Here is a 17,757-nt window from a genome sequence, read left to right as displayed (position 1 = left end):
ATCCGTTTAAAAAATAGTATTAAAAAATACAGGAGGAGAAATCACTCGCAGCGTCACGTCATACGTCGCCTCATGAAATATGAAGCGCAATTTCCTAAATATTGAGGAAGTGAGCTGTCAGAGTCACCACAGCTACAGAGCATGTCTGGGGCATGAATAGCTCCAGAATCAATTCCTGCTTTTTGGTTTGATGATGATTACATTTCACACTAGGAATCACCCCAGAGAGAAACAAAGACAGCGCGGCGGCAGCAGCTCGAGGTGTGTTTCTTTTCTAATTGTTCTTATCTGACCCGGCTGTCCTGAAAGGGAAAGGACTGTCCGCATCGGTATATAGAAACTGCAGGTACTGAAACATTTATGTTGAGCAGAGAGTAGAAGGCACAAGGTGTCATTTTACTTTTAATTTATGCGACAGGAGCAGCCATGCAAAAAGCTCTCTACATACCCGCTAACATCATCGCTGTGTTGTATTTCTGTATTACCATTGTTGTTTTTCCTTGACAGCAGCCGCAGCTCTTTGTCAGCCGAAGCATCTTTAATTAGCAGTGTACTCGCAGTTTTGCGGGCTAATTCATTTACGTGGTTTCAAGACATGTTTTGCTTCTGTCTCGCACAGAATCGTCCCACCGCCCAGCCCTGCTGATGGCAGAGGTAAGGTGTACAGCGGACGTGTGCAACCAATTAAGCAGTTTACTTTTAACCCTCCTATTATCCTTGGAGTCAATGGGACCCCATTCAATGTTTAACGTCTCTAAATGAATGAATGACTTCATTTTTTTAGCTTCATATTTCATGACTTTTCCGAATTTAATGGGGACAACTGGGAAAAAGTAAAATTAAAACGTTGATATGTTCCAATTTCCTATAAAAGAAATTACGCATCAGTGTTCCTTGGGGTCAATTTGACCCCAGACTGATTTAGCTGTATATAACATAAGATATATCAACATTTTAAACACATTTGTTTTGGTTGTTTTAGATGATATTGAGGTCATATAACCAAGGACACTTCCGCATGTGACTGCAGGAGTTGGGATTGAACCACCAACCTTTATATTAAGATATAATATTTCATGCCACCATGTCTCTAAAGACATTCAGTGATGTGTCCTGTGTCATACGTTTTGATAACATAGAAACAAGGCAGGGCCGACGAGAGCATGACAAACTCACAGTAGTTTGATGTTCTGTTTTACAAATAAAGTCCTTCTAAATGCTTTAAATTGTGTTTAGGCTTAAAATATATTTTATGTAAAGGGCTATTTAGGTAGTCGACAAAGAGACATAAAGTACCTGACACATAAACCTGGGGAACAATCAGTTTCTGGAGGTTTAAATTGCTGGATAAAAGATATTGTTAGTAAATGTTAGTAAATTTGAGGGTAACGGGAGGGTTAATTCCTATCAGTGTAAAGGGATAAACGAAGGTCATTAACATATTGTGCCTTGTAAAGACTCCATGAGATTACATAGAAAACTGAAGTCTAAACTCAATCATGACAATCATATTATATAAGTTTGATATAAACTCCATAGAGTGAGATCTGGCTGTTCAGCTTTGAAATGCAGATTTGTGACAGGTGTAAATTAAATTTAAACAGTCTCAATGATTTGTGTGTTACCGAATCACTTAAAGCTGCTGTTGGTAGGAATGGTGTAAAAAAGGTAACGTTTTTTCTGCTGGGTATGGATAAAAAGTTCATAATGCCCATCAGAACTCATCAGTAAGTGGAGTAATTTGAGACTATTGCGAAATCTCTGTGTTTTCTAGTGCCTTTGTATCAAGCAATGTTATTATTTCCCTCGATCCCATTATGACGGACCAATCATAGCTAATCTCCAATACTCTGTCCTGATTGGTTAAGGGGCAGCCCCTACTACGTCCTCCGATTGCTTGCACTATCATGACTGCACATGCCGATCTGTGTTGTGGGCGTAGACTGTATAAAATGTGGACGTAGTATCCGTGACATCACCCATCTGTTTCTGAAGCGCTGTTTTGAGGCCAATCGGTGGCGGCAGCCATATTGCTGCTGTTGAGCGATTGAGACGTAAAGCGGCGGAGTTTGAGCTTCCTAGCCAACAGCTACAGTGTTCCCGCCTGTCAATCAAGTCAGCTGTGATCTCACTGGAAGACTCATAATCCTAATATCTTCGAAACTTCTACGTTAGAAAAAAAAATCACCCCCTGTACAGTGTGTGCCGATCGAGAAATGAGCTATCAAGACTACACTTGTGTTTTGTACCAGGCTGTGAACATGTTTATTTCTGCTGTAAAGATCAGCTTCTTTGAATTGGTGTGTATGTGGTTTCCGGTACTCCCGGAGCCAGCCTCGATGAACTGCAGTTTTTAACACTTCCGCATTGGACTCATATTTTTAGACCAGAGGTTGCCGCTTGGTTGTGGGGCTAAGAGGAAATCTGGTTGGGAGGGATAGTGTTGATATCCGAAGTCCCTCTCTCTGAACAGATGTTTACTCTTTGACTACCGACAGCAGCTTTAAGTTACTTCCTTTCAGCCAATCATTTATAAATGTGCCCATCTTAAATATCTATTGGTGTTTTTAGGAAAACACAGTGCTAGCTTTGACTCGCATTTCCCTTTATGCTTACACCTTTATGCTTACACCTGCTGGCATATTTTTCTTACACTCGTCTTAAATTATTACTTTTGGGGCATTTATTATCATAGCAGCAGTCCCCTTTATAGTCACTGACATTGCATTTTAGGCAGTATCTTAGACTGATACCTACACTGGTAAACGTCAGTGGTGTACAAAGTATAGCTAAACAACTCCATTACGTGACTGGTAACAGGTACTTGCTTCTAAAAATACTACAAACTAGCCCTGCTATAAACATTTTTGAATCATCTTTATGGTTAATATGTTGTTAACCAAAACTTATTAAAACTGCTATTTCAGTCACAGTGTTCTTGCCTCTCTCATTTCCTCCTGTGCTGCAGATGAGCTGGGCTGCTGGTACTCAGTGTGTAGCCAAAGGTGACCACAGGAAACCAAAGCCTGGGGAACTAGCATATCACAAAAGAGATATCCTTACTATTGTTGACACCAGCACGGTACTGTCATATAAAAAAATGAGCTACAAAGTGTTTGATTATAGTGTTGCAGAATTTTCCCACCACAAGACACTCAACTCTTATTTCTCTCCCCCAGAAGAAGGGATGTTACCAGGCTAAACATAACTCTACAGGAGAGGAGGGGCTCATAAACTCCACAAATGTGCGTGAGAGAGAGGCTCTGCGTGTGGACCCCAGCCTCAGTCTCATGCCGTATGTCTCCTCTGAATTTTGCACTTTTTTATTGACCTCTGTTCTCGACTGGGAGTCATTTTTCCCTGCATCAGTAGGGTGCACCAGTTTTCTGTCACTGTGACGTGGAGGCACACCAGTTTCTATTTTTAGCTGTTGCTTTGGTCAAACTCAACAACACATCTTGTGACCACACAGTGTAGGCTGCTGTGTGATCTGCACACAAACAACATCATCACAGGGTCAACCCATTTCCTATGTTTGGTGTGTAAAGGAACTCACATGTTTTCACGTCCTGCCCGTGTAATATTTGGGACATTTTGGATCTCTGTTTTAATAGTGTATATTTTTGATTGTGCAATGCGAGTCATCAACATAGTTTATATGCGTGTTTGACCCTGTGCTGTCTTTCAACAGCTGGTTTCACGGGAAGATCTCCGGTCCAGATGCGGTGTGTAAGCTGCAGCCAGCTGAGGACGGTCTTTTCCTGGTTCGAGAGTCCATCCGCCATCCCGGCGACTATGTCCTGTGTGTCACTGTCTCAGGAAAGGTCGTCCACTACCGGGTTATTTATCAGGACAACAAGTTGACCATAGACAACACCCAGTATTTTTACAACCTCATCGACATGATAGAGGTAAGTGGCTCCTGGTTTGATCCCGTGTTGTAAGGACAAATCTTGCTACAAGAAGCACAACATTCCTGCTGATCTTTCAGATTACAGTGAAGAGAATAACACATATTTTACCCCAAAACAAAATATAGGCTTGCATTACTGAATAAGCCGCTGTCATTTAACAGATAACCTGAGCTTCCTTTTCTCGCATTAAGAGGTGCGTTCAAGGTGCTATGACAGAAAGAGGTTGAACTCCAGCAACACTTCAACTATGAAAGAAAACTTATTTTGTTAATAAAATGCTTCAACTTGTGGCACTGGAGTGATTCTTCTATATGTGAGGCAAAACATGGCTTGACTTAATTTACACATAACTTAAAGCTCCTGTGAGGAACTTTTAGTTTTTATCGGTTTTGGCGCCCCCTGTGAAAAAAATGGCAAGCCTTATGTCTTTGCTGATCTTGCACAAAACAAACATGTCCAAGGAGTATTTTTTAACAATAATTTGATCCTGTTTTTTTTAACGAACGCATCACTCACTGTGCCATGAAAAATGTAGGAGACTGCTCTCCTGCAGCATGTTGTAAATCACTTCCTCTGACATGTTCCCCCCGTCAGCCGTTTAAGGCATTACAAACAACTAAAGAGAGCTGAAATAAAATAATAATAAGCCACATTTCAGATATCATAAGCAACAGAGGAAGTTGGTAGCCCAACACGCATGGATAGAGCACCTCCAAATACCAAACTCCCTCCACAAAGGCAGAGTGGCTACCTCCTTCCTCATTTGTGATAAATGGCTGCTTGATGCACTTCTGAAGCTTGATATAGAACATGTTATAAAAATGACCATTCCCAAATTAGCTTTATTTATCAATTCCTGGTCCGGCTATGAGAGTCAGTATTGTAAAGATGAATTAAATTTCAATGTAATGAGTCAATACAGTTTTTCTAAAAACTTGTCAGGAGTTTGTGCAGGAAAAAAAACTATCTAAATGGTTACAAGACAATTAAAACATAGGGAAATGTCAACGTCATAGTGCCAACATGCATATGATATCAATGCTAACCATAGACTGTAAATACAATGGACGTCATCTTGCTCGGCTCGAAGTGAGGCTGCCACAAAAACTGCTCCCCCTAGTGGCTGGCTGCAGTATAGGTCAAAAACTCAGTCTCCCCCATTCATTTGAATGGGGCTGCGGTCAAACTTTAAGAAATAAATACACATGGTACGAATGTTTCTAAAATCCTTATGCTGTGGTGATATGTAGTTATTATTTGACTGTTTAGTGTTCAAGGCCTCTTTTTTCTGAAAAAAATATTTTTCGTTAGTTATCAGAGGTTAAAAAACAGGGTTTTACATCCGGGTTTGCTTTGATTGACAGCTGCCACAGAGAGAAACTTTGTAGGACCTCGGGACAGTATGCTGTAGGGTGGAGCTTGTTACCGTGGAAACACAAATTCCCCACTGCGCACACACTGGGGACAGAAAATGTACAAGATGTCAGTGTTCTGGAACGGGATATTTTGGCTTCAAAACCGTACAATGGAAAAGGCGTAGCGACGCTGTCCATTATATATACAGTCTATGATGCTAACATGTTTATTTTGTTCGCTGTTGTAATTGAGCCGACAGACTCTTAAGACGAGAATGCAGTCTGCAGTGCCTTTTAGAGGCCTTAAATTTTGGTTCCTGGCTGTCACAGCTTTTATGGTCAGAGATGACAATATTTCTTCAAAATCGATGAGCTGAAGTAAACAGACATTTCTGTGCTTCAGGAATAACACTATCATGAAGGTGTTGGAGAAGAAGTTGCAGGATCACAACTCTGACTAGGACTCAGTTTGAAGACCATGAATTCCTGCATCAAATGTCTTGGCAGTCTGCTGCTCACTGTTCTTATCCGCCTGCAAACCCTTTCACATAAGTGGCTCCAGTTCAAATGTATAATTCATCAGTCAGAATGGAGTTATGTTGAAAATCTCTGCAAAGGAAAGCCGACAAACAAGAAAGTGTTTTACGAATCTCTGAACTGTCATGGCTTCTTGCAGGCTTCATGTTCAGCACGATCCCAGGGACTTGTATCAGACAAAACACTACTCCCTCCTGTGTCATGACATTATTTACTCATGATGTCTGGTGGCCACGGTGACATAATGTGAATAATCATTGCTCATCATCTATAATTAGTCTTCATCTGCATTTAGTGTGAGAACGTCTGGATTATCACCATCAAGGGCTGAGGGTTTTTTTTATTTGTGGTTATTTTTTTGGACTACAAAACAGGAAACTCGTGTAGCACAGCCATTTCAAGGTTTATCTGTACTTAGCCTGTCTGCGTGTGTGTTTGTATGTGTATTGTTGTGTGTGAGTGGTGGACTGAAAGCTTTGCTGCTGTGAGCTTTGGGGACTGACTCAGGAGAGATGGCCAGCTCTTGTTCAGTAACATCTTATCAGCGAGCCACAGACAGCTTAAGGCCCGAGTTAGCGTAGTGGACTAACTCCAGCAAGGAAACAGAGGCAGCTACAGATTAATGTTTGGTTAGAAATGCTCAGTCACAGCGTCGCCAAACAGATGACTTTAGTTACACTGAATTTGCTGAATATCCATCCTTCCATCCTTTGCTGTCTTTTTTCCAGTGACTTTAGAAGCTAAATATAGGCTTATTTTTTTCTTGCAGTGTTTTTTTGTAAAGCCACTTTCTTAAAAAAAAAAGCTTCCTGAGTTGTGAAGGTGTTCTTTGAAGGCTCAAGTGTTGGTTTCAATTAACTCATCATCCTTTCAAGAGCTCCAGAAATGAAGAATAAAAGCTGTTCAGTCATAAACCTTTATTACATAAAGATACATGATTACTGCAGATAATTAGTATGCCAAAAAAATACAGATAAACAAAATAAAATACAGATATTACAGATATATAAAGACATCTACCTGAATGATGTCACAATGTTGTGACACAGTGTGTTTTTTTACCAATGCAGTTTTACTCAAAGCACAAAGGCTCCATCGCTACAACTCTTCTGAAGCCCAAACAGAAACAAGGAGCAAAATCAGCAGAGGTGGAGCTGTCTAAATGTAAGTTTAATGTCCACATGTAAGTCCTATATAAACTGCTTCTCAGGTATTTTAATGATGGAGTTTAAATTTGTGATATGAGTGATTTTAAAAAAAATTGTTATACCATCAAATGTTACAGTTAAAATGATCAAGTGGTATGTGTGAGGTGTTCAGTACTGTTCATGTCTTCCCAGCTGGATGGCTGCTCGATATTTCAAAGCTCACACTGGGGGAGAACATTGGAGAGGGGGAGTTTGGTGGTGAGTCCTTGCTGCCTGCTATTGTACACTCAACTTATAAGTTATTTTGTATAACAGAATATATTTAGTATTTTTTTTTTTTGTCGTGTTAGCATAACTAAAAGTACATTATCATAGCATTGTTCTCACTCAAAATAAAAACATATAGTATGTTTAATTTCCATTAACCATCCTGGCTCTTCCAGAGGCTTTCTTTCAGACCATGGACGGTTGTCACCTCTGATCAGTGGTGGACAAAGTACACAGCTTTATTACTTAAGTCTAAGTATAGATCCTCCAGGTCAAATATTACTCCAATAAAAGTGAAAGTTGCTCTGTCAGATTATTACTTGAGTTAAGTACTGAAGTACTTGCTTTAAAAATTACTGAAGTATTCAAAGTACTTCTTAAAAAACCTAAATGTTGTATTTTCACAAATCATGATGGCAGTCAAGAATACATAGAAGTACATTCTGTTACATCATGTTTATTTTGAAAACAACTTGAAATCTCTAAAACTATACCATGGAATAAAAACAGAAACTAAGTTACTCTAAGCACAGGCAACTTAGTTTGAAATGTTCATCTGGAATGAAATAAATGTTACGTAGCTCAACACACTTTCTCAGGTTGGACAGTGAATTTTTGTATGTTTGGACAGAGTGGGAAACAGGGACAACATTTCAAACGATACGTATCATTCTTCATTTCAAAAACCTCTAACACGGGCTGAAGATATGACCATGGGTGCTCAGGTGGAGAATTATAGCCATCATTACCACCTAGACAAACACATTTTACTGTCTTAGAGATCAGATTTCAGAAAAGAGAAGGAAATTCATGAGCTGACTTCAAAGCAAAAGTAGTGAGTAATGAGAGCACTGATAGAAATGTAGTGGAGTAAAGTTTTCCAAAGAAACGATGCTCAAGTAAAGTACAGGTTCTCAAAAAAATTACTTATGTACAGTACTTAAGTAAATGTACTTTGTTACTGTCTACCACTGCCTCTGATGTTAAAAGGGTTTAAGGGTCAAAATAATTTTAAGAAGAAAAAAGAAGGGCTCAGTGTTACAGCATATAAAATAATGAAACCACATTATATTCTTACCCATTGAGCCAGATTAAGTTGGACCATATGATTAAGCATACCAAGTTTACTTGATCCAATTTTTTTAGAATATTCATAATTTGTCTCTGTGGAAAATACCTTACCATGACGTATTTGTCATTTATTTTTTCTATCCATCCATCCATCCATCATTGGTTGGTTGATCTAATGCGGCTCAGAGTCATAGCAGCCTGTTTGCTACCTGAGTGAAGTTCTAATACACCAGCACCTTATAATTCATATATATCAGCTCTTAATTAAAATGTCTTCCAGTCATACATTATCATTAATACAACCAGTTCCTGATGTGTGACTCTTATTCCCAGCTGTTTATGAGGGAGAGTACATGGGCCAGAGGGTGGCAGTAAAGACTATAAAGTGTGATGTCACTGCTCAGGCCTTCCTGCAGGAGACCACAGTTATGACGTGAGTGAAAGATTTCCTCTGTTTTACTCACTAGGAGAAATAAACTGCCCTCATGTGCAAGTCATCATTTAATTAGGCATACTGTGTAACTTGTAATTGTTTTTCCTGCTGTTAGTGTTTTTCATGCAGATTTACTCTTTCTAGGAAGCTGCAGCACAAAAACCTGGTGCGCCTTTTGGGCGTCATTCTGCACAAAGGGCTTCATATCGTCACAGAGCTCATGACTAAGGTACAGGATTTTTCAGAAGTGTCCAATTACAAAACAGTTATCATTACAAGATGAAGTAATTCAAATGTAGTATGTAACTTGTAGGTCACAAATTCAAACATAAAAGATGCATATTGAGTTAAAGTGGTGGTAGCACTTCAGGTTTTGATTGGTTATTTTATCACCTGTAAGTATGTAGAATGTGACTTTTAAGTTTACCTGTTTTATTTCTGAGCTGTGTGTATGCATTCATGTTTGTGCCCTCAAATTTTGCACAAAGAAAACAGCCTTATGACCAAGTTTTGTGGTTTTATATCAGTCTGTTTTACAAACACTATTCCAGAATGACCTGCCACCACTACATGAGGTGAATGATGCAATGGTATGCTAATAATGGCAATGCAGATTTACAAAGTCAGAATCCTTCTTCTTCTCCTGGCTAATGACATTAGGCAAAGAGCCAGGAGCTCATTGTGTTTGCTGGGCATCACGTATGGTAAAACGACATTAGGGTGACCTTTTAATTACAAGATAACTTTTTTAACCCTAAGTTAAATTTGCAATTCATTACAACACCAAGAACGTGCCCGACAGTTTCTATTGTAACTTAACCCTCCTGTTATGTTGCGGGTCAAATTGACCCTTTTTAAAGTCTATTTTAGGCAATATCTGCCTTCCAAACCAGCTAAATACAGCATACAAATCTGGGCAGCATGTGACAGAAGAGGTGTCAAATTCAAAATTCAAAATGTAAAAACTAAAAATCTATGTCATGTGAAACTATTATATTTATATTTAGGGCTTTCCAATGTACATTAAAAAAGTTTTAACATTAATTTTAATGAGAAATTAGTGAGTTATCCTCATTGAACCATGATCTGTGAGAAATAAAGAACACAAATGGACTTAATCTTGATTTAAATGGTTAGTAATGAAGTTGAAAATTAGATTAAAAAAAAAGTGCTTTGGGATTTTTTGGGGGGTTCTGACACTTTTGGATAATTGAATATGCCCCAGGTCAAATTATTCCAGGAACATTATTGTTTTTCCAGAGAAGTGAACATAACAGGAGGGTTAAGCATTTTTCCAGCGATTTCCGAATTTGAATTTTGAAAGTCATGGATAATGAGATGGATACAAATATTTTCTTGAATCCAAATCCATTCGTTATTATTTGGAAATTAACAGAGAAAGTACATTTTTATGTTACGAGCTTCATTGACGCAGCAAGTGCCGTCTGAAGCCTCCAGCTCCACTCATCTTCCTCTCCTCCTCTCTGCTCAAATCATTCACTGAGGATTCATTTCATTTAAACCTCTGCAACATACGTTGTTTCAGCGGGATGTGTTCATTTCCTCTATTGAAAAAAGCCCAATTCAAAACTTGTTTACTTTAGTCCACATTATTGAAGTTATTTACCAGATATTGTGGACCTCGTCTCTCTACACGCAGGCAGTGGGCTGACGGCAGTGATGTAGCCAAATATCATTGCTTCCTATTGGGGAAAGAGGCATTAATAGTAAGGCAGTGAAAGCCTTGAGTCTGGCAGGTGGATTTCTTTAAAACTCCCACAAAATATACATTAGAATCAAGCTCTAAAACCTTTAGCTTTTAATTGTATGTGTTCATTTCACCCACTTAAAATCCCAGTTGTAGTTTAGTTTAAACTCTCTTTTCCACTCAGGGGAACTCAGTCTCAGTCTCATTGAGGAGGACAGAGGCAATGGTACACAGTGCTACCATAGGCAGGCACTGACAGATGAAAGCCTGGTGTGGCAGCTGGTTACACCTTGTATCTCAGCCAGTTTTCATCCATTTAAGATGTAAAGTCATTACATTTGTCATTATATTTTGACTTAGCATCCACTGGCACCCTAGTGGTATTTCATGGTTATTTATATAGACAGCAACAAGTTCACGTGTCAGCAATGTCAGAATTACCATGACTTCCCTCAATGTCGATTTGTAATTTGATTGTGTCTATTCTCATCTTTATGATACATGTTGCAAGATAGCTTAAAAAAAAGAAACCTTAGATTTCAACCACAACCCCCTTTCAGTTTTCTTTCTGAATACAGATACAGATAAAGACACCTCTTCATACCCCTGTTATACTATCAGATAAGTATTAAAACAAAACCTCATTGGAGCATAAATTTGTTTGTGTTTTGCAGGGAAACCTTGTTAATTACCTTCGGACTAGAGGACGTTCAGTCATAAGCTCAGTTCAGCTACTTCGCTTTGCTCTGTGAGTTCAAACTTCATACACATTGTGTGTTCAACACTAGTCTACAGTAGAAAGTGTAACTGTGAATTGTTTTTTGTGTTTCCAGTGATGTATGTGAGGGAATGGAGTATCTGGAATCAAAGAAGTTGGTGCACCGAGACTTGGCAGCTCGTAACGTGTTGGTGTCTGATGACAATGTAGCAAAAGTCAGTGACTTTGGTTTGACCAAGTTGGACTCAAAGGTTTCAGATAATGTCAAACTTCCTGTCAAATGGACCGCCCCTGAGGCTCTGAAGAAGGAGGTCAGTTTGAAAACCTGCTGTGTCTCTTTTTTTACTTAAGGTTTCTATATTATTTTCTGCTCTTTTTTGGTACACACACACACACACACACACACACACACACACACACACACACACACACACACACACACACACACACACACACACACACACACATCTACATATACATACTGTACATATATAAAGGTTGATTTATTTATATGGGGATACATTTGCTCCCACAATGCAGAAATTCTCCACAAAGTCGGATGTGTGGAGCTATGGTGTTCTTCTGTGGGAGATCTTCTCTTATGGCCGTCAACCTTACCCAAAGATGGTATGTAGATTGTTACTATTATACTGTTGTGATAAACCTGTGTTTGTGTTCATATATTTGTGTTAGTAGGTACTTTGACATGTAAGTTAAAGAAAAACGTGACCTAAAGCTATAGTTTGACATCTAGGGTATGAACTTACATGCTTTTTCTCACCAAGAGCTGAAATAGACAGCAGATCAAGATCAATATTATGTCTTATTGTTAAATAATAAGTTACAGTCATGAGCTTATCTGAGCGCACCTTTGATACATATAAGCATGCAGCCGAAAAGTGCTTCACAAAAGAACACGGAGACAGAAAATAACAGAAATGGTAAAATAATCAAAGACATAATCATTATTCTATTCTATTCTATTCTATTCTATTCTATTCTATTCTATTCTATTTTACCTTTAACATTGCTGTTATTATTGTTATTATATATTTTTCACTATGTTAGCACACTGTTGTTTACCCCTGTCCCGCTGCTGTAACAAAAGAATTTCCCCCAATGGGGGACCAATAAAGTATATCTTATCTTATAGATAAAATGCTTAAAAATAAAATAAAAATCAGAGTAAGTAAGATTAGAAAGCAAAATTAAAAGTCTGTCAAAGTTAAAAAGATACAAGAAATAAATAAGATAAATAAATGTTGTTAAAACAATGATGATAGTTATCTTAGCTTAGAACACAGCAACTGTAAAAATAAAAAAACAAGCTACTGTCAAAATAGATATAAAAGCGAGCAACATGTTGGGTTAAAGGGCAGTCGAGTAAAGTGCAGAGGACAGCTTAAAGTTTATAAGTCTCACAGCCTCAGGGAAGAAGCTGCACCTCAGCCGTGTTGTCCAAGCTCTTGGACCATGTCATTTACTTGGAACAATGTCAGATATATTCTTTATTCAACTTCAAGAAACACTGCAAAAAGGCATCTTTTCCTGAACTCATTCTTTAAATAAGTCCTCTGTCTGTAATATTCTGACTCCTGGGGAGGATTTAAACTTCAGAGTCTATACGTATGTCTTTAAGAAAGTTTAAGAAAGAGATTCCAGTCATCCATTTACCGTGGCCTTTTTTTGTCAAAGCTTGGTTTGCAAAAGGACACATAGATAAGAATCTGCAAGCTAAATCAGATAAATACTCCTCACTGTCCCAATTCTCGTAAAGAAGCGAGTTTCAAGCGTGTTACGAAACTTGTTTCCATGTCATGTCATGATCTATGTCTCAAGTCGGTGGCACGATGGAGAGCTGCCAGGCCTGGTGGTCAGAGTCAACACTGGGCCATCATCTCTGAAACGACTTAGTGTGTCTGAGCAGGAAATCAGCTCAGGTCACTGACATGAGAGTGCGTCATTGTGGAGAGAGGTTTAGCAGGGAGAAAAAAATATCCACTGTTCATGTACATTGTGATAGGAAGAATAGAAATAAACGTATTGTTCTAAGTAATTAGTTAATCCACTTTTAGAGAGGAACGGAAACTGCCACACATGTCCACGTCAGATCAGGTGGGTGTCTGTTGTAACAGAGTTTGACGTCACAAGAGGCCGGATCATGTTGACACTCCGATTGTGACACTGTCTGAAAAGCAGAAACTGGGCTACTTAAACGCAGCTCGAGAAGTTATAGCAGACTGTCAGGTAATCTCTGCTGAGGTGATTTGTGTCTTGGCTGACGGTTCGCTGAGGACAGGAGGATCAGGCAGCATTAATGGAACCGACAATTAGCCCCGCACTCAAGGCCTGCATTCGTCTTTTGCACCTTTCATCTGGTGGCATCCATTTAAAAGATGATTACATCCTAATTACAGCCTGTTTAACACATACGCAGGCTAATTTATGCGGGCCTGGTAATTAGTTCTCTGCTGGCAGAGGGAGCAAATAAAGAGTGCAAGACTGTGTTCAAATGTCCACACTTTGTTTATTTATCTGCCTTAAAAACATTTAATATGTTCTGTTATATCTGTGGCAGCTGCAGAATCTACTGTTGTGTAAAAGAAAAATATGTGATTTGGACTGCATGCAGGAAGAAAGTATAATCAATGGGAAAGAGTGGATGATAAGTATGTTAAAAGTATGTTAAAAGAAAGGCAACAATACAAACATGGCCGAGAAGTTGTGCTTGAGGTTGTTTTTTTATTTCAACAAACTTAGCTAACAATGTTTGTTTCAAGCATGTAATTAACCCATCAGTATCCATAATCCAATTTCACAACAAACTAATGTCACCAAACTTTCCACTCTATCAATGATCCTCATCTCTCCTGCTGATTTAGTCACTGAGCGAGGTGAAGGAGAGGGTGGAGGGGGGCTATCGCATGGAGGCTCCAGAGGACTGCCCCCCTGCTGTTTACTCCCTGATGAGGATTTGTTGGGAGCAGGAGCCGCGCAGAAGACCCACTTTCCACAAACTGAGAGAGAAACTTGAGCGAGAGACAGATAAACTCAGCCCTGACCCCGGGTCTGAGTGTTCAGAGGGGATCAGGTGTGGATCTGGATGTTGATCTTAGCATGGACTCTTTAACCCTCAATGGCGGGAATAAAGTGCAACTTTCCACACACTAGTAACATCTTTGGTTTGGTGTGCACCACACAAGATGGCCAAGTGAAAGGAATATTCTTATAAACCTAAAGACAATAGAATTTGTGGACTGTGGTTTTAAAACACAGAGTAAATGATACCCCCCCTTCCTGAACCCCAGGACACCTGTATCTTCCCTTTCTTCCTGAATGCGCTCTTACAATCTGCCTCCTGATCTCTGTCTTATTGTTGACACCTTCAGTGCTTTTAGCTACTGGGGTCACACACACACACACACACACACACACACACACACACACACACACACACACACACACACACACACACACACACACACACACACACACACACACTCAGCCAAAAGGTTAAGACCTCTGTTGATACAGGTACAGGCCTGCACTAGGATTGTGTAGTTCTATACCTTATTCTACTCATTTGCCTTTGACAACTTGCAATTTAACCTGGTGGACGAGACAGGCCTGCAATCATGTAGCTGGACATCATGTGATGACCATGGGAAAGAGATTTGATTGTTGGAGTCATGAATTTAAGGATGTCAGCAAAGTGCAAAAGTTGAATCAGACCAATTATGATCATCTTTAGTCCCAGTGCCTCAGTTGAATGGTAATGGTTGATTGATCTTTTGACCACTGTGGTCCAGAAATATCATAACAGCTATGTGAAATGCGGAACTCACAATACGATACGATCGAGACGATCGATACGTGGTGCTGGGATCAAATACAACTTTTCATCATCATAATTTGTGCGTTCATTTTGCTGGTTTTCTGCCTTATACCTAGAATTCCATCTTTGATAACAAAGGTGCTTTTATTTTGAAAGGTCACAAAAGGTACATTTGGGGATGTCTGAGCTATTGGCATCCCCAAAAAAGGCCTAAGTTCTTGTGTTGTCTTGTTGCTTTATCACTTTTTCAAAAGCAAGTGTAGAGACTCATAGCATGTACTCAAGGAGTAGAGAGGGAGAGCTACAGTACAGTACTGTACTGATGTATAACAAGTGACATAAATTCAGACAACATCCCTCTGTCATTTAAAAGATGGCATTAATATTCACTTTTAATCTCACAGATCTGTATCGTCCCTTTTGTTTGCAGCTCTTTCACTGTCTTACGTGTTACCGTTAAATCTCTTACAACAGCTCTGTCAGGAATTTCCAATATCATTTTGAACAGAGATACATGGCTTTTCTTTATAGTAAAAAAAAGTTTTTGACTAAAATGAGGTGACTAAATGTGATATCAGATCCTTTACAAGCCTTTTAACCCTCCTGTTATGTTGTGGGTCAAATTGAGCCTTTTTAAAGTAAAAAAAAAAAAATAAAAAAAGATGTTTAAAGTATTATTTAGCATTTCTAATGTCACAGTGGATAAAAGGCTAGTGGTATTTAGCGGTTTCCATCTTAGGTAATATATGCCTTCCAAACCAGCTAAATACAGCATCAAAACCTGGGCAGCATGTGACAGAAGTGGTGTCTCGTGTTAATTTATCAGCATCACTACATTTAAATAAAAAAAAAAATCAAAATGCCAAATAAAATAAACAAAAATCTATGTCATGTAAACTATTGTATTTATATTTAGGTCTTTCCAATGTTTCCAAATTAAAAAAAGTTTTAACATTAATTTTTATGAAAAAAGAGTGAGGATGATCTGTGAGGATTTAAGAACACCATTGCACTAAATATTGATTTAAAATGTTAGTAATGGAGTTAATAATGAGATAAAAAAAATGTTTATTGTGATTTTTTTGGGTTCTGACACTTTTGGTCATTAAATATGCCTTGGATCAAGTTGAACAGTATTGCTGTCCCTAAGAAATGAACATGACAGGAGGGTTAAACTAACTCACACAGTAATGTATTGACTGTATTTTTGAAATCTGTTGACACTGTTGAAATATTGTTAGCCAAACAGTTACTACAGAAGTGTAAAATTTGGTGAAATACTTTTTGTCATTAACAGAAAAAAATCAACAATACTTTTATCATGCTAATAAGTTATTTCATGTCAGCAAAAGCCCAAAATGAAATCGGCTCAGTTTCAAAGAGCATGAGCTCTTCACTGTATTCTGAGTCCGTCCTACAAACATACTCCGCTTGGCTGCTGTAAACTCTTGCCGGTGCTGGAAACAAGAGTAGGAAGGAAAGGGAAAAATGCTTTTCTTGGATTTAAGTCTGATTGTTTCCTAGTATTAATGCTCAGCATTGTGCCGTGGACTTAATATGAAAATACTAAATACTAATGCTTCTATACAGAGAGTAAAGACTGTACTTAAATACTTCTAAGCATTTTGCTCATTTACAGAGAAGATTTGGAGGGTTTAACAGTTAATTTAATGTAAATTCTCTGCACACTGTTTGTTTTTCCCACAGCAATGAAGCCCTTTGACTTTTATGAATACCAGAAGCTGAAGATTAATTTTGGCATGTATTTGATTTTTTTAGATTTAGATTTTTAAGATAGCTATCCTCAAACAACTTTTGTCACTTTGACTGTCATCCTGCTGGTCAACATTCTTGGGGGAGGCTTTGATTGGATTCATTCATATTTCATCTGTTATGTAAGACTAAATCTATGGAAAACACTGCGTTTATTTCTACTTCTCTCCCTCTTCATTTGGATTTTGAGATTATAGGAGTGACTTTTTGTTATCCAATGTCCTCTCGGGATCTCTTTGTGTATTGGCAGGTAGAAAATGTATTCTGATTTCCCAATCTATGGGGAAATAGGTTTTTGACTGCAGACGATTGTGTTACATTTATTTAAACATTTTCTATTTATTGAAGCACCTTAACCACTATTTTCCATGTATGCTTTTTAATTTAAATGCAATGAAGGTTCATCTCTCTGATAAGGATAATACATATTCAGTTCAAAATGAACATTTTTTGGGCTGCTGTCACGTCATAACACCAAATTAAAGATGTCATTTGTTTTAAGTCGATGTAAGCCTGGTATTTGTCTCTGTCCCAGGAGACCGACCCTGAATTGAGATTTGATCCTCCATCCCTTGTTATCACAGAGCAAGCAAAGGGCCTTCACGATTTGTTCAATCTGCTTTGTTTTCCTCTAATGGGATGAGCAGTGATTTTCTGCGCAGGGTTTTACAAGGCAACCACATGTTAGGAAAAAAAGAAAAGATTTATTGTTTGTAAGGAGGGGGATGAGCTATGCACTACTGAAAAAAATGAAATGAAAATGTGTTTTTTTTCTTTGCATATCAGTCATCATTTTCCTGCACTTTTTCAATATGCTTTTTTAAACACTGTTTAGTTGGCCGTATTATATCTAATTGCAAAATTGAAATTAACTTGAAGTAGGGATGCTCGATATAGGCTTTTCTGCCAATAACCGATATTCCGATATTGTCCAACTCTTAATATCCAATACCGATATCACCCGATATATTCAGACTCTTTACACCAAAACTGTTTGG

General features: G+C 38.4%; 1 protein-coding gene across 2 annotated transcripts; it reads left to right on the top strand.

Annotated features, from left to right (window-relative positions):
- Nucleotides 1–75: 75 nt before the first annotated feature.
- Nucleotides 76–17,270, top strand: matk (megakaryocyte-associated tyrosine kinase). 2 transcript variants are annotated; one of them, XM_034699725.1, is made up of 13 exons: nucleotides 76–261; nucleotides 620–654; nucleotides 2,969–3,082; nucleotides 3,180–3,295; nucleotides 3,692–3,911; nucleotides 6,877–6,970; nucleotides 7,147–7,212; nucleotides 8,626–8,725; nucleotides 8,870–8,954; nucleotides 11,108–11,181; nucleotides 11,267–11,462; nucleotides 11,692–11,778; nucleotides 14,034–17,270. In XM_034699725.1, the coding sequence occupies exons 2-13, from the start codon at nucleotides 646–648 to the stop codon at nucleotides 14,259–14,261; spliced, it is 1,389 nt and encodes a 462-aa protein (XP_034555616.1). In that variant the 5' UTR covers nucleotides 76–261; nucleotides 620–645; the 3' UTR covers nucleotides 14,262–17,270. The 2 variants fall into 2 exon arrangements, with proteins under 2 accessions (XP_034555616.1, XP_034555624.1); XM_034699733.1 differs by having other exon boundaries at nucleotides 97–346; nucleotides 14,034–14,453.
- The last annotated feature ends 487 nt before the right edge of the window (nucleotides 17,271–17,757 follow it).

Source organism: Notolabrus celidotus, chromosome 2 (assembly GCF_009762535.1).
Source record: "Notolabrus celidotus isolate fNotCel1 chromosome 2, fNotCel1.pri, whole genome shotgun sequence".
NCBI lineage: Eukaryota > Metazoa > Chordata > Actinopteri > Labriformes > Labridae > Notolabrus > Notolabrus celidotus.
Note: the sequence above shows the minus strand (reverse complement) of the source record. Positions and strands in the feature narration are given on the sequence as shown.